Source organism: Nanorana parkeri, unplaced genomic scaffold (assembly GCF_000935625.1).
Source record: "Nanorana parkeri isolate BGI_ZX_2015 unplaced genomic scaffold, ASM93562v1 scaffold810, whole genome shotgun sequence".
Lineage (NCBI taxonomy): Eukaryota > Metazoa > Chordata > Amphibia > Anura > Dicroglossidae > Nanorana > Nanorana parkeri.
This window is the reverse complement of record NW_017307078.1, coordinates 268,610-294,069: the sequence shown is the minus strand read 5'-3', so window position 1 is coordinate 294,069 and position 25,460 is coordinate 268,610. Positions and strand designations below refer to the sequence as shown.

The following is a 25,460-nucleotide window of genomic DNA, read 5'->3' as shown; positions in this document are numbered from 1 at the left end:
TGGTGGGTGTGGCCAAATTGTGGGAGGGGAAAATGCCACTGTGTTAGTGTCAATGGGAGTGATGGAGGGAGCTGGGAGGCTGGGGTGCAGGGCACTTTAGTGTATGCCATTTTGCAACAGTGTGTCAAGTGTATTCTTGGGACCTCTTTGGGGTGTGGTCTGTGACACTGGATTCCCTGGATCTGGGATGCCTCTTTAGTTTTGGGGCCATTGTGGGTAAAAGCAGGTCTCATGTGATTTGAGGCTCCTTAGTAGACTGGCAGCCAGTACAACCCTGAGGAGAGATGGGTCAGGCCGATTCTAGTGCAGCTCAGGTCTAAGGTTTCTTGTCCTAGTACTCAGAACTCAAGTCTCAGGACTTAGCGGTCACAGTCTCTCTCCTACTCCCTTTCCCCTTCACGCCAGATTGCAGAAGACAGCATTCGCTCTACACTCAGCCAAGGAGTGATTGAGGTGTCGGCAGCCAGAACTATAGATTAAGTGTCAGAAAAACCAGCTACGGAATTGTTCTTCGGACCTTCTGCACACAATTAAGTTCCTGACTCCCCACTGCCACAGCCTTTTTCTGTCATTGCAAAATCAATTAAATCAACTCTTCTACTAGTCTTTTCTTATACATTTTGTAGATCTCCTATGTATGCCAATAATAGTTGGTCTAACCTGTACACCGAGTTCCATCGCTGTTCAGACGGAAGCCTGGCACACACTCGCATTGGAAAGAGCCATCCGTGTTGATACATTTGCCATTTGGCCCACAAGTGGAGGCTGTCTGACACTCATTGATATCTAGACAGAGAGATACATAATGGAACTGTTTGCTCTCATCACTTCAGTGGCAAAACTAGAAAGTTCTTTAGTCCTTGCAGTCTGAGACAGTACATCAATAATCAGGCCCTTACCCACACAGCGCCGGTTCTGAAGTCTGTACCCAGGACGACACTGGCGACACTGAAATGATCCTGGAGTATTGACACATTCTTGACCTGCACAGGCTCCAGGATTCTCACACTCATTTATGTCTGTTAGATGAAATTAAACATTGTACTGGTAATTGTTTCCATGGAAGTTGGTCCACAGTTGCAGTCCATGTCAAGGCAATACAAACTCCTAGTTTATGTAAAGAAACAATACTGAATATTTGTATATTCAGTATATGATTTTGTTATTACCAACTCACATGTTTCACGTGTTATACAATTAAGTCCATTAAAGTTTACGTATCGGCAAAAACTTTTTACAATTTTGGATGAGGTGTTGAAGGGTTTAAATCCCTGTTTTTGCTGTATATATCCTGCTAAGGAGATTTCCCTTAATTTCCTATCCCGGAAATGCAACAGGAAAGGAGATAAATCTCTGCAATGTCTGTTCTAGTGACAACTGCAAAATGCTGGATTTACAATCACTTTCTGTCTGGATGAAGAGACACAGGACAATAAAAGAGGTCACATCTCTCCAGAGGTAGCAATACAAACTTAACAAGGGTTCTAATTCTAATCCTTCCCCAATTTATTCAAACTAAAAAAATATTTGGCTAGACATATACTTTTATCACTCATTTCCTAGGCAGTGAGTGCCTTCTGTAGCCCAGTGGTATATCCTATCAGAGTAGTGTTCGGCACCCATTGTGACATTGAGTAAAAGTGGTGGGGTGGCTTCTTGCTATTTCAAATCTGACGAAAAAGATAACTCTGCTTAGAAAGCAGTCATATGGACAGTCTATGGTCATTGATATGTATGAAATGTTACATGCCCTTTAAGTGCAAATCAAAGTCACTAAGACATACATTTCATACATCTGCTCCACTAAATGTAGATATAAACCTCAGATGTGCCAATAACAATAAGACGTGGCCATGTAACCTTACCAATGCAGTCATTGCTTTGTGGGTTCAGCCTGTATCCAACAGGACAAGAGCAGCGGAAACTGCCAGGAGTATTGAGACATCTTCCTGATCCGCAAGGGCGCGGTGTTTGCCGACACTCATCGATGTCTGCAGGAGGAATGCTGTGTTAATGTGTTTGAAAATTATTTAAGGATAATACTGGTCTGAAGAAAACATTTTCTCCTCAGCCCTGTGTATGCTCTGACTTATGGTCCCCACACACCTTACGATAATCGTACGATAATCGCGGGAAATCCCGCGATCGCACGATTATCGTAAGGTGTGTGGAAGCCGTGCGACCTCTACTACTGTAAGGTCGCACGACTTTAAACTTACAAACATGTTTCAAAACCCGCCGAGCATCGTACGATGTTCGGCGGGTCTGTAGCATTTTCGCAAGATAAAAGCCGGTGGGGCCGGTGTGCGCAAGCGCACACTGCACGTTCGGCATTGCGGTCATCGGAAGCCCGCCCCTCGGGACGTGGCTTGCGATCATCGCAAGTACGATCTGCCTATGCAAGATAGGCAGATCGTACGTTTTTTTAAGTACCTTACAACCATCGCAAGACAAAAGTCTTGCGATGGTTGTCAGGTGTGTGCCCCGCCTTAGAATATCATTCAACTTACCATAGTTGGCCCTGCTGGCTTACTCAATCGACTTTTGTCTACAGAGCCAGGCCAAAAACTGTCGGCTGAACGGTGACTGCAATTCCAGTCACTGGTGTGAACAGAGCGCAGAAATACCATAGGAATACATTAGGATACATTTCAGGTGCGGACAAAAAACGCTCTGGTCTGCATCTGGTGTGAACAAGCCCTTAGATTCATTTTAGGTTGCCTGTTCTATTTTTTAGAAGAAGCATAAGATGAAATATTACATTTCATTTATGCATGTAAAATACCTTACCACACATGCTGAAATTAATTCCCCTAAAAAATCACAATGTTTCGGGTATCTGTAATGTACCCACATGTTAAGCTGGCCATACACCTTACAATTTATCTGCAGATTTTCTGTGGTCAGATGGAAAAGGTGCAACAGATTCCTCCATCTACACTTAACTGTGTGGATGGAGTAATCTCTACCTGGGCCAATCTGTTGCACTTTTTCCATCTGACCACAGAAAATCTGCAGATAAATTGTAAGGTGTATTAGCACCTTGAGAGTGTATACATTCTATCTTGTTGTTGTGTTCTTTTTATTAGAGCGGTCTGCTTCACACTTCATTGAATTAGCTGATCTCAGCTGTAGTTAGTGCCAATTCAAAAGCAAAGGAAAAAAAAAAAACTTTAAATATTAGTTGACTTAGCCGGGAATTGAACCTTGGACGTTAGCAATGGGAATCCTGTGCTGTAACCTCTACACTATAGCCTCTGTACTTTAATCATACATGTGTTGTAGAGGTAAAATGGTGTCAATGGTGCAAAGAAATTCGTCCAATAACGAATTTCGGGAAAATGGGAATTTCGGATTCGTTTGCATTCGTCTTAGCTGTAATTCGGAATTCGGATGCATCCGAATCTCCGAATTTCCAAAAATTCATCCAAAACGAATTTCGGAACGAACCGAATCGCACATGTCTAGTAGTTAGTGAAGTTGAAATATACACAGTCTTCCTGTATGTGGATTTAAACCTTGGACAGTATACTGTAGCGATAATGGATGCAGTGCTTTACAGAACATAGAAATTGTTAGGTTAAGTATCCTTTGTGCAGCACAGAATATTAATTAATCATTTATTTCAGGGCTTTTTTTTAACCTATGTATAACGATAAACCATTTAATTTCATGCTCACCTTGGCAGTCTGTGCCTTGTGCATTGGCGGAATACCCTGCCCGACAGACACAATGGTAACTTCCAGGTGTGTTCTCACATTGGCCATTCAGGCACAGGCGTCTGGGAGTCAGGCGGCACTCATCAATGTCTACAAAGATGGGTAGAAATGTATTCTGAGGTGACCTAATATTACACCAAGTTCAGTACCTTCAGGACTGGACAATTAGGCCTTATTGACATGCTGCTTGTTGCCCCAGACAGCATAAAGGGCTGTTTTTTTATGCGTCCGGAGCTGTGGGAAGAAGTGTTCAGGCAGCTCATGTAACTCTAGGTAGACACGGGAACTGTGCTTTCTTACATCCTGCTTCCCGCAGCTCTGAGTTTTAACAGCCACTCAAGGTGTACGCACCTGAATGCATTATGTCTGTGTGTAAAGCTGGCCATACACCTTACAAATATCTGCAGATTTTCTGTGGTCAGAGGGAAAAGGTGCAACAGATACCTCCATCTACACTTAACTGTGTGGATGGAGTAATCTCCACCTGGGCCAATCTGTTGCACTTTTTCCATCTGACCACAGAAAATCTGCAGATACTTGTAAGGTGTATGGGCACCTTAAGGCTATATACTATCTGTGTGTGGCTGTCAAAACTTGGAGCTGTTAGAAGCAGCATGTGAGGGGCGCACAGCTCCTGCACCTCCATAGAGTTTCGTGAGCTGCCCACGTCATTCTTCCCGCAGCTCTGAGTGCTCCAAAAACTGTCCCTTCATGCTGTGTGGAGCAACACACCTCGTGTGAATGAGGGCTTATGCTCAAAGCACAACTCCACGACATACTGTCTGCATCTAAACTAACCCAATAACATTGTCACAGTGCAGTTTCAGAAAAATAGCAAGTCATTGTGTGGCTAATTTTTCCCCCTTGTTCATGCGGCCTTTAAAGGTGTCTTAACAATCATCCACATGTACAAGAGAAGAAAAAAAAATAAAATAACTGTGGCTATATTTAAAGATCTAAACATCTTTGCCATTATAAACTAAGGAATCTTTGTGTCGAGACTGTAATCTAAAATAAGTGATCTTATATTCAGTTCATATGTAATATGCAGGATATTATATAGTATACAGATCATTAAATATAATCATGAACATCCTTATAAAGATTAGGGATGAGCCGAGTGTTCGATTCGAACATGAGTTTGATTCGAACATCGTCAGTTCGAGCGCTCGCTGAATGCCGAACTTTATTGAATGTTCGTGGTTTGTTAGACCGCGGACATTCCATAATGCAAAATGCCCACTGAAGCTCTGATTTGTTAACGTTTTGCACCTGGCCACAGGTCAGGTGCAAGACTTTGCCCAATCAGGCCTCAGCAGAGGAGTGGCCTGAAGGAGAAAGTTCTCTATCAGGTCTCCCCCATGCTGATTGACAGCAGGCAGTGGGCGGGTGCAATAGCCAGCTTGCTATTGGCTATTGCATTTTACAATATCCAATAGCAGGCTGGGTATCTCTCCCAGCCTGCAATGCAGAGGGGCGGGGCAGAGGAGCCGCGTCCGGATCGGAGAAGAAGCCGACGGACCAGGGGACCGGAGGCCGGGACAGCAGCGGAGGTACCGGGGGCAGCGAAGGCATGTAGCGGTCTGTGTCCCCGCTGTCTCCGCCAACACAGGCGCGGAGAGCAGCGGGGATTTGAGGGGACACAGGCTGCTGCAGCCACAGTTCGCCTAAATGTACCGGTAGCTGCCGGTACATTTAGGAGAACTGTGGACCCGGTTCGTAAGTACAGATTGTCCATAACCCGGGGACTGACTGTATAAGCCCTCTTAAAGGGGACATTCGTTTTCGAACGTTCGACCCCCATTTACTTGCATTGAGTTCGAGTTCGTATTCGAACTTTTCGGCCGTTCGAATACGAACCGAACACGAGGGTGTTCGGCTCATCACTAATAAAGATCAACTAGGGAGATGGTTAAGCTTGGTCATGTGCTAAAGCAAACCTATGCTGATAGAAATATGGAGGCTCCCACTGCTGCCCTCTCTTGAAAATGCTAGCTGCCTGGTGGTCATTCTGACCCTCTGGCTTTAACACTTTAAGTCACTTACCCAAGTCACTCACTCAGCAGGTATACAGATAAAGACTTCTGACCTTGTGTTTAATTTTATTTTCAGAAGCAGGTCAAAAATACCATGTTAGCTGCTCATCTGTCATGCTAACCCTCTTCATTGCTTTGAGTCACTGACCTGGACTATAAATGAAGGGGGTCAGAAATTATTTGTTTGATTTGCATGCATTTGGTCAGTGACTCAAAACAAATTGAAGCCACTGAAAAAACATGACAGCCAGCAATTAGTATTGTTAGAAGATCAGCACTTGTAACCTTTATATGTCTCTGTTCTTTTAAGAAGCCAGCTAGGAGATTATGTAAACTGTTGCAACCAGACATACATGTGCTGCAAATTAATTGTACATATTATATTATTATACACATTAAGAATACACACCTCACTGATTAATATAAGTAATGGCCTTGTCTTTTTCTTGCCTCACTTTTACAAAATTCAATCACATTTTTTTTTGAAAATCTGAAGACAATATACTTTGTTAGCAGATACATTACCTACACACGCCTTGCCCTGTGCGTTAAGGCTGAAACCTGCTGGGCAGACACACCGGTAACTGCCAGGAGTGTTCTCACACCTACCATTGGTGCAGAGTTGTTGTCCACTGTTACACTCATCAATGTCTGGAAAGAAGATTCAGCTGGTCAGTGGAATTCATGAAACCAAGCAGCGCACACAGCTCTGTGTCACAATGCATGATGTGTGAATAACAGCTGTTAGCTAATAAAAAGTGCAACACAAATTCTTCTAAATGACTACCCGGGTCCTGAAGCCTTTTAGGACTCATTTCTACATTCTTTGCATGGTAATGGGCTTACGGGGGGGTTGGCCTAAACAGATGGATGGCCCTAGCCACCTTAGATTTTACTTTAGCCCAATCAGGTTTGGTTTGGGTGCTTGACCCTTTCCCTTCTGCCAGCAAGATCCTGCATACTAGTTGCCGTGTTTTCTTAAGGCTGAGTGCGTAAGCCCTAAGTCTTGTGGATTTATGAAATTTGTAGTGCTGAGGTAAAATTATGTATGTGCACAGAAAGTTTTAGAAATTGACCTGTACATTTACATGCTGCTCTTTCTGCAGTAAAAGTAACATGCACTCAATGATTAGAGAACATATGTGGCCTATACACTCTAGGACACGCAGTCTGAGGGTTAGAGGTTATGTGTCTTGTGCAGTATGGGATTAGGGATGTGTATGATTTCTGCTGTCCATGATTAGAGGCTATGTGTGTCTACGTCAGTCTAAAATTATTATTATTATTATTATTATAATAAAGGATTTATATCACGCCAACAGTTTGTGCACCGCTTTACAAAATGGGAAATTACTGTGGATGTCTCACCTGTACACTCTGTGCCTTGTGGATTGGTGCTGAATCCTGCAGAACATGCACATCGGTAACTGCCCACTGTGTTCTCACATCGTCCACTGGTGCAAGGGCTCGGCCTTTGCCGACATTCATCCATGTCTGGGTGAAAAAAACAAAACAGAGAATGTGCCATTTCCAGGACAGACTTCAACAAACAGTACTCAAGGACTGAACACATCTCCTCCATTACAGAAGAAAATGTTGTGCTATGTCATGGGTGCAATTTCTTCATTAGCAGGTCCAGAAAACCTAAATCTATCAATAATCAGATTGATATTTTCGAATAGATTTTCACTTAAGGCATAATGTCCTCATTGTCATGAGTCTGATATAGTAAGACAGGGCAGTGAAATTATCTGCAGTACTTAACATAGAATGTCACGTATAAGTGCAGCTTGCATAAAATTAAATTTGATAGTACTCAATTATTCTTTTCTTCTTAAAGAAAAAAAAAGATAGTAATTCCCAAAACAGGGTCCTCAGGCATCAAAGGCAAAGATACCAAAATGCCACCCACACCATTTCCAAGATGGGGCTTGCAGATACAGTGGCCAGGTCACTGCAGGGAACAAAAATGATAGCCGGTGTGCACTAAAAATAGGGTTATTGCCTTTTGGTCCAAGAACAACTAAAATGGGATGAAGGGAAGTGCTGGAGCATGGTTAAACCAATGTGATTTACTGTAGTTGTCATCAGCATGGTAAAACAGATCCAGGTTTCAGTTTAATAGCTGATTTCGCTGTGCTCTGTTTATCAGGTTGTAGTGTCAGCGCATTGACAGCAGATGTCTGGTGACTACACCGGGTGAGCTGTGCTGTCCCAGTATAATCTGCAGGATGAACTATTATTTGGTAGCTTGGTCCTTCACAGTGCAAATATGGCCAGGATGATGCTGAGGCAGAAAAGGCTCCTGCCCCAACTATTTCTTTACCCTCATCCCCATCCAGCAGAATGTCCAAGGTAGGATCCTCTTCTACTTCTGCCTCAGTCCAGTATTGATGGAGGCTGTCATTGTTTACCTCTCCTTTTGAAATTGCTAGTGGCTTGGCTGTCTCTGACTTCAATAAATAAGAAATAAATTGCAGACCCAGGGTAATTATACAGCAAGTGAAGACAGAGAAAAGTCTGAGCTCCTGATCTGCAAACTTGTTCCCAATCAGTGATTCAGAACGTTCTATGCTGAGGATCGTGGTTGTTCAAAAAAATGTAATAATGTGTATCCTCCCTAGCTGGAAGCATTGGACACGATTCCAGAGGACCACTGGGATCATACCATGTTGTGATCTCTATTATTTCTTGTTGCACTCACGTTTCTCTTAAGCACTGTATTATCTGAGACTGCTGTGATTGTTTTGTGAGATGACAAATATGATGTGTGCATGGTGCTTTTTTGACCATTGTGTTTGTTGGTTTATGTTCTTTAGTTTTTTTTTGTATATGTTAAGGTCCATGTGTATGGCAATCTCCTTTTCCTTTTTTATATTACTGCTTTTGTATATGCCATTATGTGATTGTCAATGGACTTTGTAGTATTGTTTAATAGTAAAACTAATAAAACAAAGTACTATGCATTTGGAGCATGTCAGCCAAGAAACTAGCATTTTACAATGGAGAGGTTAGCAATGGCAGCCTACATATTATTTCAAACTCTCTTTGTAGACTGCTGATCAGCATTGGTTAACACTTTGCTATCTCCCGGTGTGATTAATGCTGTGCAAGCTGTGCCATCTGTCTATAACACAGACACCAATCAAACACATCTGCGTATCATTGATTTCCTTATACACATGACCCTTGTTGGGAGCATTGGGAAAGACTCAGCGAAAGACTCCATTATCATTAAGAGCAGACTTCCAGGCTGCACATCCAGCGTCATGGGCTCATTCTTGTGCGACATGACTGGGGGAGCTGCCAGATAGAGTTTGTTTATTTCTTCAACTGATCAACATTTTGCATTTTATAGCCTCTAACGGGAAACCAGAAACCATGAGAATGCATTTAGTTGGATTTTTGGACAAAGCATTCTAAATATGAAATAAGCATTTAGCAAACCATTTAATGGACCGCTGGGTGTCCAACAGCAAGGGGAAGTGAGCAATCCAGCCAAACACATATGGACTCATTTATTTAAAAAAACAAAGGAAAGAAAATAAATCCTATTCCCTGTTGCAATGAAGCAAATAGCTCTGGCCTGATTGGTTGCATTGGCCAACCATTTTACTTTTATTTTCCACAGTTTATGTTTATACATTTGCCTATTCCTGTTATGTGATTAGGAAAAATGCTAATCTGTAAAAACTGAATTCCAGGCCAGGTACACCTTTGGTATGGTTATCGATCACAAGGACAGACTAGCAACACCAATCTCAGTTAAAGTCCTGATCAATTAAATGTACCTGCAGCTTTAGGTTTTAGAAATACACTAATGGCTTGTTTGGTTTACCTGCCCACCAACGTATTGGGCAGATGTTACATTGAACCTGCCCCCTAGAGAGCATCATCATGCTGGCCTAGGGTCAGAATATATATACTGTAAATTATCTCAATTTGCCATCATCCAAGAACTATGTAGTAGATTCCAGAACAGAATCCAGATGAATCCTGCGTAACTTGCTCTATTTCTGCTTGATATTTTACCAATTGGATTCAAATTTCTAAAGCAAGCTTGAAATTATTGATGCCTGTTTAAAAAATATTTGGCACAATGATACTTCAGGCTTTGTATTTTTCGGTGTCGGCAATGGGTGTATTTGAGAATACATTTCATATTTTCATAAAGGTAAGAAAAAAGGGTTCACAGATCACCAGATTAGAACACTGCAATGGACCGTTGTACTACAGCAATCCCTGGATAAAAAAACGAATTCCTGAGCAGCAAAATTGGGTTGCCTCTATAAATTTCAGGGTTTAAATTTCAACCCAGACTTTATTGTACCTTCATGAGTTTTTAGTTTTGTAATAAAAAAAAGGTGTGGCCTCTATTATAACAAAAGTGTTGATGTCATCATTGTTTGTATACAGTACAAGAATGGCTTGGTTATCATTAGACAGGTTTAGGCAGGTATGCCCCTATTTGTGCAGTCATGAGAAATCATAAAATCTTACCGATACAGTGGGTGCCCTGCGTATTCAACCAATAACCGTTGTTGCATACACAGGTGTAGCTGGCAGGACGAGGCTCACAGCGCCCAGGACCGCAGATCTGTGGGTTCAGCTCACATAAGTTTGACTCTGAAAAGCAAAAACCAGCATCATATGAATAGTGTATTTTCCTTACTAAAGCACAAAGGTTCTTCAAATATATCAAATAAAACTTGTTTTTCTAATTTGTTTTATAAGGTCCCCTTTGTTAGCTGCAGACTCCATTTTTGAGGAACTAACCAATATTTGCCTCACTGCAGATTTGTTCTCTTTGAAAGATATCAGGAAAAGTATATTTTAAGGGTTTGTGCAATCTTTTGTGTGAGGTGCCCATACATGTGCTGACACGGTCTTGGCTATGGAAAATCTAGTCTGAAACTTTTCTGACTGTCCACTGTGAAAGCTGGACATGCCAATATACAGAATATGTTTGGAGTTCTCACAGAACAACAAGATTGTGTGGACACCAGTAGAATTGGATGTACAAGGGCTCCATATAGGTACAGATTAGGCCATTGTAGAACTGCAACTTCTGTCCTGGCCATTTTTAGCTGAACATGTTTATCATGTCTATCTGAAAAGTTTTTGAATGTCAGAGAAAGAACTATACATGACCTGATAATTGATACAGTAGGTGTAAAACAGTATAATCTGCCTAAAGCTGACCATACAATGTACAAAGACTGTACAAGCTCCTTTAGATCCACCTACAACTATGTACTGCAGAGGCCTACCCTATTGTAATGCAAGTGACCACTATACTAACTATTCTAGCTACAATGCTCATTGCAACTCCATCATTTGTAAGGTGTGAGGTTGTTCCTCAATTAGTCTGTTTGTATTATAACAGATGAAGTAGAAAAGGAAGGAGAATACTTCTCTGTCTCTTATCCTGTTCTGCATTGTTCTTACCACAGTAAAAATACTCTAAATACATTGCCAGTGTCACTGAACTACCACTAGCAGTCAGTTACTGCAGAACGCAGCATGAGCTGAAGCATCACAGGCAGAGGGGAAAGAGAGGTAAACGTTAGAAATTAATCTGAAGGCTATATTCAGGGCCGGCCGCCTAGGCCACACACCCTAACTAGGGTGCAGTTAGGGCTGGACCCTTTCACTGTGGCAGTGGGCCTGTTTAAACGTACTCTGTTTGCAATTGTAAAACCGGCTGCTGGCTTTACAATGGAAGCAGTTCCGGGGTCAGCTGCCGCCAGATCGCTTCCAGAGGCCAGTACAGTGCCTGCCCCACCCAACCGACCGACCGACATCCCCGGCTTGTTTTCCCTCCTGTGTCTATCTGCCTTTCTCCTCCCCTCTCTATGGGACCAGGAGCGACACTGATTGCATCACTTCCGGTCCCGTAGCTGTCATTGCTCGGCTGCTGAAGCCAAGCAATAAGCTATTGGAGTGTGATCTGGAAAGGTGACACTAAGGGTCTTATGCAATCCGTGATGGGAGGAAAGAGCGGTGCAAGTAGCTGGTCTTGCCCAGGGCGCAAAATAGTCTAGCACTGGACATGGCTATATTTACACACCTAAATGTGTACTTTGGCATGCAGTTTAGGACTTTTTTCATTTTTAAATAAATACTCCATTTGAATCTACTTAAATAATAATTTGATGGTCAAATGCACCCCAAAAAAGTCTTCACACTTACCCCGAGGAGGTGACTCAACCTCAGTATCCACATGTTCTGGGGTAAAGGTAGCAACAGGTCTTTCAATTGTAAATGAAGGTCTGTTTATCTGTATTTGTGTCCTGTCCAAGCTAGAAGTCTGTCTTGTGTCAGATGTCCTTTGGTCCGGAGCTTGACCTCTAGCCTGTTCTCGGTCGGGTCTCCTCTCATCAACAATGAAACGACCTATGAATGCAGGCATTGTGATGTGACTTGGCTTTTTGGGGGGGAAAAATGAAAACATACAAAACAGGTACAGACAATGTGCCCATAGGCGGAAGGGGGTATTGTTATATACAATACAATAGTGGAGCCACAGCTTGGCTTCCTTGGAGACCAGTCTGCCATCATCGCAGTTCATGGACAACTCTGGAACTTGCTTTGTGTATTTATTTTTTATAAATTCCACACAAGTACGGTCATTGGGGCTGATATTTGACATTCACCTAGTGAAGAGCAAATTAATTTGAAGAGCAGCCAGTTCACTGCAGATTTTTTTTTTTTAAACTCTCCCTAATATACAAACACAGATTTGTCCAGTCTACGGAGAACCATGGAACTGATAAATCACAAGTGGGAAAAATCTAAAAGTGAGGAATCACTGATTTTCCTGATTATCAGTTTTTGTCAAAGTATTTTTTTTCCATTTGTATAATGAAGATATATACCTTAGGGTAGAGCTGGACAAAGCCCAAGAGGAACATCTGCAATGCACATAAAACACTACAAATGGAGTCTGACTATTGGGATCATTGTCTATAGCTGTCTATGAAATTACAATTGCCTAGCTATTTAAAAATGTCTGCTGACAACTAGACTGGGTTATCTGATTTCTAAATTCCACATTGGCTTATTCAATCATACATTATAGTGTTCCTTCATGAATCCTTGTGCTAAAGATAATAAGGCATTGTCCGCAGCAACCATTTTTAGCTGGTGATTTTCTATTGCGATTTTAAAGCAAACATCAGATTAGCTAGTGACGGCAATATAGAATATGTTACTTTCCTCAATTTTTCATTTAGGAGCCTTGCACATTCAAAGTGGACCTGTCAGTAAGATTACAAGCCTGCATGAATAAATTCCTGACATATCACACGATACAGTATTTAAATAATTTTTCAAAAACCTAGCTACCTTTTATCATTAAAAAGCAGAACCTGAGCTCCAGTGACTTTGCCTATGCTGAAAAGATGTAATCAGTCTTCTGCATGCAGGAAGAAGCATTTCTTCAGTCTCCTCTCCTGGCTGAGAAATTGTAACTTTGTAGCAAGTCACAGAGTGGGAGACTAAGCCCTGGTGCACACCTAGGCGGCACCGTTTTTGTGCATTTGTATGCGCGTTAGCAGCACGAGATTATTTGAGCCTTTATGCACATTGTGCATATTTGTATGCGCGTTTTAACGTGCGTACATGAAGACGTGCGCTTTGATTGGCAGCTCATAAACCATTGTGGGCAATGAAAGAACGCTCACGAAAATGTGCAACATGCTTTTGTTGCGCGTTTCCAATGAAGTCTATGTGGAGGAAAAGCGCTTTTAACTGCCCAAAGAAGCTCCTGTATCTTTTCAGGCATATGGCGGTTTCCTGCTAGGTATTTTTCTGCTCAAGCGTGAACCAGGGCCATTGAAAATCATGGGATTTCTTGTGTTGGGCAGTTAAAAGCGCTTTTCGAACTGCTCAAAAACGCCTAGGTGTGAACCAGGGCTGAGAAAGGGACTGCTCTGTGTCACAAACACAGCTAAGAATTTCACAGGTAACAGACTTTAGATAGTTGTGTCATCTCTGAGAAAGCATCTCAGTCCAAGAAGTAGATGCTAACGCCTGAACTAAGATGGTACCATCCTTTTGGATAGAAAAGTAGATGAAGCATTTTCGGGGGGGCGACCTATGATCTCTGCGAGAGGTAAATATACCTGTAAGGCTAGGTTCAGACCTGAGCGACACCCGGGACTGCGCAATCGTGTGCTAGTGCACACAGCGGTTGCCGCACGACTCCATTGATTTCAATGGGGTTACATCCGTGTGGCAATCGCTAAAAAAGGTACATGTACCTTTTTTTGCAACACACGGATTTTTTTAGCTGCGATCGTGTTCAATTGCACGGGCGGAATCGCGGCTGGATTCCCCCAGTAGTGAACCTAGCCTAAGTGTTATACTGACACATTATTGCATGCACTTAACATTAAAAAAATATAAGTCAATGTCCACTTTGGTGTGCAAAATTATGTAATATTCACCTAATTCTTTAATATGCAGACCATGTGAAAAGAAACTTATGGGTACTTAAAGGGTGCTAATGTTGGTGGTGAACGGAAACCGGTTATAAATCTATAAAACTTGGAGTCTTACTTGTGACAGGCCTCTGGGGTGGTGCGGCAGTGGCCACAACCGAAGTCCTGGATCCAGGTTGGAGCTGTACTGGTACCCTGGCCGGATCTGTCCCCACATAACGGTGGTTAATTTTCAGGTCTGATGCAGAATAATGGTAACCAGGCCCAGCAGGGCAGGTCTCCTTAAAGCCATCTACAAAACATAACCAGCCAAATGACAGCAAATATTTGTTAGTGTGTAGTAACATTTGCTTGGCCAGACCTAATAATAAAATCCACAGATGATTTCTTACCTGTACCAAAAGAAGGACAGCTTTCACATGCTTTGCCCCAAGCTTTGCCCACGCGACTGCAGCAACAGATCTGTTTGGTGATGTTGCGGAGGATAGGGAGAGAGCAACCGCCATCCCGCAAAATCCGAAAGCAGGGGCCTTTAGCTTCTGAGATCACATGATGGGCTGAGATAAAATATGACTGGTTAAACTGCAAATCCAAGAAAGTAGAATCAATCGGTAAAATATTAGAAGAACAAAATCCATCTCTAGGAAATAAAAACTTGTGTGTGGCTTCAGTCCATCTTTACACCCCCTCCGAAGCTGGGTCTCATCTGTTTCTACTTCTGGCTATTAGGGAGCTTTATCTTTTACAAGAAATAACAAACTCACTCACATATACAGCTGCTTCTTGCGGAATCCAGAAGATACCCTTCTTTGCACATACATACAAAATTCCCTCTAATGTTGGTGCAGTCTCCATTCTGACACACGGCTGGATCTTTACACTCATCAATATCTGTTTTGAGAAGAAGGGTTTTAGAGGAGGTCTTGTTTAATACAGGTAAGAATGAGATATATGGAATGTGTAAAATGGCTTACCTACACATGTTCCATTATTTTTCTCAAAGCCGCTGGGACAGGAGGTTTCATGGGAAATGCCAACCACACCACCTTCTGTGGAAGTAGAAATGGTGCATCAAGCTGATTTGACATGTGACTGGACATGCACTATAGCCAAACTTCACATTTGCAATAAAATAAGCATACCTAGCTCAGAATATTATTTTCAAAGGTTGGTTTCAGTTATATGTCTATATACACAGTTGAAATATATATAGTAATTACTTGTAGTGTAGAAGATTCTTAGCCCTCATGCATGCAATTGCATGAGGCAGTCCAATGTAAATTGTGAGTGTATTTCCAGCCCCCAAGCTGCAGCATTCAGCCGCCCATAGTAGTGAATAGGTGTAAGCAGCTGTACGGGGGTTTACACTGCTACTTACTAAACCTGCGCATGCGTACAGGTGTACAAGCCTCAACACAGCACTGAGTTCCCTAACGGTCTACACCATGTGCACATCAGCTTATATTGCACTCTCTCTGGAAGCCTGTAGTAGTCACCTGGAAGTAAAGTAGCCACCGCTCCAAGCTTGCTCCCATGATGGACTACAATATCATGTTTAGTTCAGTTTACTAATTTGTATTGAGATTGTAGTCCATCACGGGAGCAGTTTGGAGCGGTTGCTACTTTACAACACACACGGGGACCATGGGGAACAAACGTAGCCACCCTCCAGAAGGAAGGACAGTGTCAGCACCAATTCAGAGATGATTTGAGGATCTACAGCTGAGTGAGACAAATAAGATACATTTTTGTTAATAGTTAAGTTACTTGAATACATTTTTAAGATTTGCCACAAAATCTAGGTCATGTCGGGTGTTAGCTAAAGAGACCAACTACAATGTTTTAATACAGTAGATGGTGCCCATTAGTATCACCTATTGTGTGTCTGGTTATTCTCCCTTGTGTTTCGAAGGCTGTGGTCAAGTGGGGATGTTCTATCATATTTGGTGGACTTGTCCTGTGCTTCAGCAATTCTGGGTAGAATTCTATCAAATGTTAACCATATTGATAAGCTTTGGGGTTTCACTGCAAGCGAAATATGCACTCCTCAACTTTAGACCCCTATGCATACTGGGTATGCATAGGGGAACAAACTAGGTAATTACATTAAAAAAATTATATTTTATTCCATCAATATATATTAATGTTATAGCAATGTCTTAAAATCTTGCATTTATCAGAACGATGGGCCTAAGCAGAGACACTGTCATCAGAATAAATGTATCCTAGCAGTTCTAGCTTTACAAGAGTCTGTGGCACTGTTTTCATCTCTGCATTTCTTCATCCAGTTTCAGCACTGTTGGCAATAATGTCAGAACTCTTTATGCATTTTGAATGCAGTTCACATACATCTATCTACACCAAAAATGCAAAAGTGCGAACAGGACCTACAAAACAAAGGCCCTGTTTTACATTTAATAATACTGCTTGAGAGGCAACTGTATCATGTCTTAAGTGCTGTCATGGTTTGAAGAATCAGGCCTAAACGGTATAACTTTAGGAAGTTGAGGAAAACGTAGTACATGAGGAAAATGATAAATTGCCTACATGAGAGACAGGATCCTCTTGCAAGTAAGCTTATACAGATTTTTCTCAGTTTACAAAGAGCATTGCTTTAGAATGTCATCTACTGAAATAGGATAATAAATATTAGCCTGCCCTTTTGCTAAACTTTAGCATAAAATCCTCTTTTTGGAAGAATTATTGGAGGTTTGTCCCTCAGTGGTTAACAAATACAAGAGTGGGAGACCTCTGCTGAACCCAATAAAGTTCCCGTCTGTTTTGCAATCACATTTATCTATCACAGATGGACACAATCTCTGGGCTATTGGTTAGGACAGATGTGCTTTTGGCATGGGTCTCTGAGTAGGATCATGTGGGTGGTTTCTGGAAGACGACCGAACCCCCTCAAAGGTTTGGCTGCCTGCTTCTTTTAGCCTTGGGTTATAAATGATGGCACCGGTAATTTATACTCAGCACCATTTTTAAGTGTCCCCATCCGTCATCACTCAGGGACATTGTGTGTTGTTCAAGTTATTCATTTTTTTTAACTTAGCATGCAAAAAAAGGAACATTTATACAATCAGAGGTCAGGAATCCTTGTAAACAAGATTGCAGATTGTTCCGCGGAATGTGCAACATGTGTATAACAAGAGGAGAGAAAATAAACCTCTGTGTTTCATGTGACTCTACATTTGTTGTTATTACGATCATAAAATGGGTACAAAATAGCAATGCTGGAACAAGGTTATATTTTTCACAAGAGCAAATCCATGTCATAGGACATTATACACATTCAAAGCTGGTTTACACTCGTTATTACAGCAATGGGCCTACTAACAAAGATTTAAAGTCCAACTCCCAAAAAATGTTTTGTTTTGTGTGCAGTGGGCAAGAGTTAGAACTCCCTGTCAGGTTGTTACAGTTGCGTGCATCCCCATGGAGGAGATTTCCTCTCTAAATGTCTCCATAACTGGGGGTCGCAGGAACAGGAAAGGAGAGGACATTTTTCCAATAAGGTCAGAACAGAAATTTACATTTTTAAGTTTACATTGGAAAAAAATGTAACAACCCCTGTCTACCTTCCTGTTTTAATCCCCCCCATTTTTTCTCTTGGTGTCAAAAAGATGAAAAGTACAAACTCTGCAATGGAGTCCCAGGCAGCAATACGCACTGACGGAAGTTCTAAGTAAGTCCCCACTCTTTTAAAACCATGAAAAATTTTGTAGCTGGAGATGAACAAGCCATCTCCGTCAACCTATATGTGCATACATGCTAAAATCATGGTACAGCACTGCTGTCTATCTCCTCCAGGGGCTTACTCCAAGCACCTATTTTGTTACTTGTCCATAACCTTTGCAATGTCCTATCCACACACCTGCTAACTGGTCTTTTGTCATTTACACCAGCCATAGAGCTCATTATGATAAAACGAGCATAGGAGCATCCAGTGTCCAGGCTAGGTTCACACCTAGGCGATTTATCGTGCGGATTGAGTCGCGTGATATCGCGCAAAACACACTTTCACATTGAAGTCAATGGAGGCTGTTCACACCTTCGCGGTTTGTCATGCGGACGAAATCGCCTGTCACACAAAAAGGTACAGGAGCTATTTTGGGGCGGTTGTCAAAGAACGGTCGCGCAAACGAAAGCGTGCTACAACCGCGCGAAAACCGCTCAGTTGCCTAGGTGTGAACCTAGCCCTAGACTGCAACATCATAAACTTGAAGCAAGCCACAAGGTAAAAAATTGCAGCAGTGGACTGATCTGTGTTAGACACTGTTAAACAAAGCCAAGAACTGCACAGCCACTAGGGTTTACATTGCTGCATCATGTCTGGCCCAGTATTTCAATCAGGTAAGATGATGACCCTAGATGTTGCTTGAATAAAATATGGTGCTGCACTCGTGGAGAGAAAAGCAGGTAAAGGGGGCGTACCTAGAGCTCTGTGAGAGATAATACACTCAAGGAAGTGTTACACTTACATTTTAGTTATCACTTATATTACTTTACCCTGCTTGATAAACCTCGTGAAAGCTGGGACCCACCGCAATCCTTACCCGACACTGGCAACATTAGTCCTTTCCTCTGCTCAATACCAACAGCTGGCACTTAATTGTCAACAGTTTTCTAATGCCATATATAATCTTATACAACCTTCAATTTTCTGCTGGCATTTTGACTGACCTGCTCCTGGATTCTGCATTTATCTTTTCCATTATTGGTAATCAAGCATACAGAATAATTTACTGAAAGAGTTTATCAGTGTTCCCCATTGGTAGCTAGACATCTGGAAAAAAAATCCTTCATTTTTTAGACCCTGCCTATGTTTGCTAAGAGGGCTAGTAAGCATACCTTGGTACCCGGGGCAGGGTTTACAGTCATGAACGCCCCAAGCTATTCCATCTTTTCGACAACAGGCTTCCTGAGTCCTCAGGCCAGAGTTAGGCAAAGCACACTGTGATAGAAGCAAAAAAAACCTCAATAAACATGATGGGAGAGCAGCTGTGCTGGCAGCCAGTAGAAGTATGACATAGCAAAGGCTCATCAAGCACTAGACTCAGTGTCCTCCTCATGGGATAGCAGTAAAGCTGCTGTCATTCAAAACGTCTCAGTTCTACTTTTCCAGGACTGTGCTGTTACATAACTTGGACGGTACATGATCACTCATGAAGGGGGGAAGAATCTTTGATGAGACCTCAGTAGATAGTGTGGTCATCTTGGAAATCTTGTCTGCATTAATCACAGGGGATATCTTTGTAACATCTGAAAAAGGAACCGAGTCTTTGTGTGAAAGTGTCTGAGAGGAGTACTGTATGTGTTGTTTAATCCTAACTCAGAAGGGCCACTAAGATTCATTGTTCTTATTTGTTGCCATGAGCATACAGCCCATATATCTATTTAACTCTTTTGAACATTAAATGGCTGAACATTGTTTACAGAAGAACCTGAAAATGGTTTTAACTATCTATTCAAAATAGAAAAAAGTTTTGGCTCTAGATATACTTTAAGTTCTCTAAACAGCAACTTCAGACAGCAAACCAGGATACACTATATCTCGAGTAGAGTATACATGACATCAAATGAATTCTCCTTCTCTGCAGTCTCTTCATGTATGGTTTGGATTTTGAAGAATGACATGAAGAGCGTAGAGAGCACTCCAATCTTAATTCAGTCCAGGTTTTAGGCCAATAGCCAATGTGATTGCCTGCACCTGTAGGAGTCTAATATGGTCCGGCTGTTACCAGCTGAGTGCGCTCTGTGATTGCTATTAGGGCTGCCAAGGAAACTGCACTCACATGTTGTTTGGCCCGCTTGCGTAAGAAGGTTTCCAGCTAAACTTTATTTACTATGTATAGTCATGGTTACTGTTTTCCCCAGAAAAAACAACTTGATACTCTAAGCATAAAAATAAACCCTGGATTTCGTACCCTAGTCTATTTTGTATTAGTCCTATCATTTGGAATAGTATTTTTCTGTGTAAGAGTATTCTGTTTAATACCAATAGTACATATGCATAAGGTAAGTGTGATGGATTTAGGGGTAATGAGTCTTAAACATTTTGGTTAGGGTTCCACTGGGGAGGTGGGGGGATAAAGGTTAAAGTTAACTTGTACTCAATTTTTTAATTTGGGAAAAGTCCTGCCTAAGAGCAGATGCTACAACATGTCTGCTGTTACCTTTAAACTAGAACGGAAGCCAAACCTTTATATTTTAGTTTTGGATAGAATAAGGGAGGCTTATAACCCCTGTCAGCTTTGTTTCCACCATCTGTGTCCTATTGGGGAGATTTCCCTTTACTTCCTGCCTGAGAGCAGGAAGTGAGAGGAAATCCCTCTAAAGTGAGGGAAATCCTTGGTGGTCAGCAGGGTCACCAGAAATAGTGTCCCCCTTTTGGAAGATTTCCCATATATTCCTGTTCTGATGTGAACCCCAAATTTGGGATTTTCTTTCACTTTTAGTGATAACGATCACCAGAACATAAAGAGGGGGTGAATCTCCCTAACGGGGACACACACAGCGATAAAAACCTGACAGGTGTCCTAATCCCTCTCCACTCTAACCATGTCACATGACAATAAAAAAAAGGGTATCAATAAATAATTTGGTATCTGTGAGACTAGTATTGGTACTTGTACTTGGTCTGGAAAAAATGGTATTGGTGCATCCCTAATACACAATATTACCAAAAGTATTGGGACACCTCTCCAAATCATTGGATTCAGGTGTTCCAATCACCTCCATGGCCACATGTATATAAAATCAAGCACCTAGGCATGCAGACTGTTTCTACAAACATTTGTGAAAGAATGGGTTGCTCTCAGGAGCTCCGTGAATTCAAGCGTGGATGAGCGAGTTTGGGGTGGAGGAACTTGACTGGCCTGCACAGAGTCCTGACCTCAACCCGATAGAACACCTTTGAGATGAATTAGAGCGGAGACTGCGAGCCAGGCTTCTCATCCAACATCAGTACCTGACCTGACAAATGTGCTTCTGGAAGAATGGTCAAACATTCCCATAGACACACTCCTAAACCTTGTGGACAGCCGTCCCAGAAGATTTGAAGGTGCTATAGCGGCAATGGGTGGGTCAACTCAATATTGAACCCTACGGATATATATATATATATATATAAAACAAATCATACATTAAAACAGGAATGCACAAATGCCAAGAGCCACGTAGCCAATGCTTCTTAAACATGACAGCTGCCTCTTAACTTTTGAGTTTTTCTCCAGTCTAGTCTTGGAGCTGGAATAGTATCTGTACTTGTACTATCTGTGCATCCCTAGTCACGGCTAAACTCCTGCAACTCCTGTCCAGTGAGAGATCACAGGCCATTGAGGCTAGCTCATTGGACAGCAGAATGTAAACTGGCAAGGCTTAGTCATAAAGTCAGGAAAAGTCAGGCCACAATAATAAACCTAAACAGGAGAGGGGCACAGAAGAAGCGTTGCTGTATACAAAAAAATCACAGATCGGTATATCGAAAGGGAAGTCTCATAAAAGCATCTTTATTAAGTTTCCTTGGAGGTTACATATCAAACAGCACCCAAAGGCTGACACATGGCCTTAATCACAGCAATATCAAGCATCACGGGTTTTGGCTGTTATGCGGCCTTATCAATTGGCAGTGTTTGATATTTAACCTCCGAAGAAAGTTAATAAAGCTTTATGAGACATCCTCTTTGATGTGCTGGTCTCTGATATTTAAGGATAGACTGTTGATGGAGTAGGTGGATCTTTACATCCATATATTTTCAGGCTGATACATGTAACATTATTCGTTTTGTGATTTGTGTGGTTAGGTATGGCTTTATTTTTAAAAGTTTAAGGGGGGGGGGGGGTATATATACACTTTAAGGTTTAGGTTATAGGGCATTATTATGTTAAAGTGGGACTATAGTTTAAAGGGAAAAAAATGTGAGCAGAAAGTTGTTGTTTTTTGCAGGAAAAACATATTGTGGGCAGAATTTATCAAAACTGGAGCAGACAGAATCTGGAGCAATTGCCAATGACAAAAAAAATGGCATCTCTCTCTGTTTGTACAGTTAAGCTTTGAAAATGAAAGATCAAAGCTGACTGGTTGCTATGGGCAACTGCTCCAGATTCTATCTGCTCTAGGTTATCAGGCAGATGCAAACTACAATGCAGCGCACAGAACAGGGAAGTTAGAAGTAGGCAAAGTACAGTGAGGTGTGCGGGATTGCTCGATGCTGATTGGCTGAGAAGCCAGCTTCCCAGCCTATCAGCATGGAGCCGGCCAAACAGCATGGAGACGGCTTCCTGGGCAAACAAGAATGCCGGGCGGTGTGTATTGACATGCCGCCCAGCTTCCTGATTGGCTGGGAAGCCAGCTCCATGCTAGTGGAAGTACTGGTATCGGTACTCGGTATCGGCAAGTACTGAATGATAAATATCAGTACTCGCACTTGATACCGAAAAAACGGTATTGGTGCATCCCTAGTGTGTACACATGCGCAGCGCATGTGTACACACAAGAAAGTGAACTCATTGGAGTTTATTCAGGAATGAATGAATTCCTATGAGCATGTGCAGGAGTTAAGTCATCCTAGGGCGGCCAAACAAGATGGTCGGTGATGCTGATTAACCAGAATCCAGGAGTGTTTAAAGAAAAACTCCAGGCAACAAGCAAGAATAATCACTTAATTGCTAATGCCGTTCTGCAATCCAGTCCGATTCCAGATTTTATGCAAGTACAAGGTTAGGCTGCTTTGGGCAGTATAGTCTTCCTCTTTTTGGATATTTTTAAAGCAAATATGGGCTTTAGAAATACTTTAACATCTCTACTACATTTCTATACCTGTCCATTCTCTAGTCGTTTGAAGCAGTACCCGTAGCCAGATGTTTCTGTGTAGCCATTGATCCTGGGGCTACTCTGAGCCTGTACACTATACATAGGGATTCTGATGCCCTGATTTGGTGAATGAGCACGGCCATCTACTCTCTCCACCTGATGGATGTTTACGGAAGCCTCTGGAGGGTGTTCAACATGGACCTTTACCATAGAAGCAATGCCTGTGAGAAGAGAACCCACATCAGAGCAAATCTCACAGAATCATCCAGGAAAACAGCAAAAGCATGTAAAAAAACACAATTGCCTTCATTTAACATAATCAGCTTTAGCTTGTAATTTTTTTTCAGGAAGCACACTAATTTTTTTCAAAAGACAAAGTGTCATCTTTTAGGAACTGAAATGATAAAGCAAAGATTCCCCCAACCCCCTCCATATCATACTGATGAAACAAACCCCAAATGCAGGCAAGAGCATCTCCCAATGGCCTGGTCTATTGAGTAATTACTTTATGCATCATTCATCTCCCAGCACTGGGTGCATGCATGGGGTTTGGCCACTTAGAACTATCTATATAGCTGTACTACATACATGCAAGAGGAGCTGACAGATTGATTTCCTGGGGGTGGCTGTTGCATCAAGTAAACAGTGCCAGTAGACTGAACAATGAGAAGGCACTTTGGTCTTCACCTAACCTCGGTTTTCATTGCTAAGTCTTCTGGACAGTGTTTATGTGACACAGCAGCTCTCCCCATGCAGGCCATCTCTTTGTAGTTTGTTGTCCCAAGTAGGGAAGGTGGACAAATGTACTGTATTTTATATCATTTTAATTTTACCTGTATCATTCAATGAACGTATATGGTGGGCTTTTTAACTAATCTAAGAGGTCATGAACACTACTAAGAACTAGAGTTGGGCTCAATGGGCGTTCGGTGGTCTGTTCGACCGCTGAACGCCCCACAAGCCAAATGGCAGTGGGGACCCCACGTTTCCCCCCCCCCCCAATTTTTTGGGGTGGGTTTCCTCCTCAAAACTCCTAGCAGACCTTAAGGGTCTGGTATGACTTTGAGGGGGAACCCCACACACTTTTTTTTTTTTTTACACGGTAAGTATTTCTACGAGAACTTAAGGGTCTAGTATGACTTTTGGGAGGAACCCCACGCTTTTTTTTTTTAAATGGGGTCCCTCCTAACATTCCTACCAGACCTAAAGTGTATTGTTTGGGAGGGGGAACTCCACGCTTTTAAAAAAAGAATTTAAATTTTTTTTTTCTTTAGAAATGTCAGTTTTGCTGCAGCAGGTTTTATACATTGTACAGCTTTGCCACTTTAGTGGCAGGTTAAGGGGACCCGCCAGGCATGATATTTAAATTAATTTTTAATTTTTATTGTTACCCTTTACGTAATGGTAAAATCACTGCACCTTTAAAAACTGTATTTTTTTAAAAGTTTTTTTTTGATTGATTCCTGTCCCCCAGGGCAGTACCCGGATCCCCATACATCTTTAATGGCCGATAACTTGCATATAAGCCCTCTTAAAGGGGGCAATTGTTTTTGAAAGTTCTACCCCCACAGATTTGCATTGAGTTCGAGTTCTAATTTTTGGATGTTATAAAGTTCGAATTTAAACTGAACTCGGGCCTTTTCGGCTCATCACTCAGAACCTGGAAATTATGCTGTTTTGCTAATTTGAAATTTGAGGGCTTCTTCTTATTATTTATTTATTACAGGTATTTATATAGCGCTGACAATTTACGCAGCACTTTACATACACTGAGTGGCCAGATTATTATGACCACCTTGTTTTTTTTCTGAAGATATGGGCAAACAACGCGATTTTACAGCCTTTGAACGTGGGATGATTGTTGGCACTCGGAGCCATGGAGCGAGTATCAGCAAAACAGCAGAATTTGTTAAATGTTCAAGAGCAGCTGTTGTTAAAGTGTTTAAAGACTGGACTGTCAGCCGAAAATCTGGGTCTGATCGTGCGAATTGTGGCCGTCAGCGACTAGTCAATGTTAGGGCAGAACGGAGAGTGGCAAGACTGGTACAAGACAACAGAAGGGCAACAGTGCAGTGTCAGATTCCTCGCATCACCTTTCAACATCTCGTGGAGTCATGAGGCAGCCCAATGAAGTCATCTCGTGGAGTCATCTCGTGGCCCAACGAAGTACTGATGGGGTGGTCATAATAATCTGGCCACTCAGTGTAGTTGCACATTCACATCACATTGTTTTTCCATCTACTTCTTAATTTTGGACACCCAAATGACATTTTTTAAAGGACTGGAAGAATGCAGTGTGATTACCAGGTCATTTCTTTAATGTTTTTTGCACTCAGGTAGCAGGCATTTGCAATTTTAGCCTTTGGAAAATGTAGATCTCATATTAGGTTTACTCCCACTTGTTAACATTTACAATGCTTCTTGTTCCCATGAACAGGATTTT

At 41.9% G+C, this 25,460-nt stretch overlaps 1 protein-coding gene across 1 annotated transcript in view; it reads right to left on the bottom strand.

The window, feature by feature from the left end:
• The window catches only part of LTBP4 (latent transforming growth factor beta binding protein 4), a 75,580-nt gene that overhangs the window by 20,931 nt on the left and 29,189 nt on the right, over window positions 1-25,460 (bottom strand). The window contains 14 exon segments of the mRNA XM_018565069.1: window positions 661-786; window positions 900-1,019; window positions 1,866-1,991; window positions 3,681-3,809; window positions 6,281-6,406; window positions 7,124-7,249; window positions 10,256-10,381; window positions 11,948-12,151; window positions 14,318-14,491; window positions 14,592-14,756; window positions 14,968-15,090; window positions 15,174-15,245; window positions 19,054-19,156; window positions 23,024-23,238. Of these exon segments, the coding sequence (XP_018420571.1) occupies window positions 661-786; window positions 900-1,019; window positions 1,866-1,991; window positions 3,681-3,809; window positions 6,281-6,406; window positions 7,124-7,249; window positions 10,256-10,381; window positions 11,948-12,151; window positions 14,318-14,491; window positions 14,592-14,756; window positions 14,968-15,090; window positions 15,174-15,245; window positions 19,054-19,156; window positions 23,024-23,238 (1,935 nt within the window).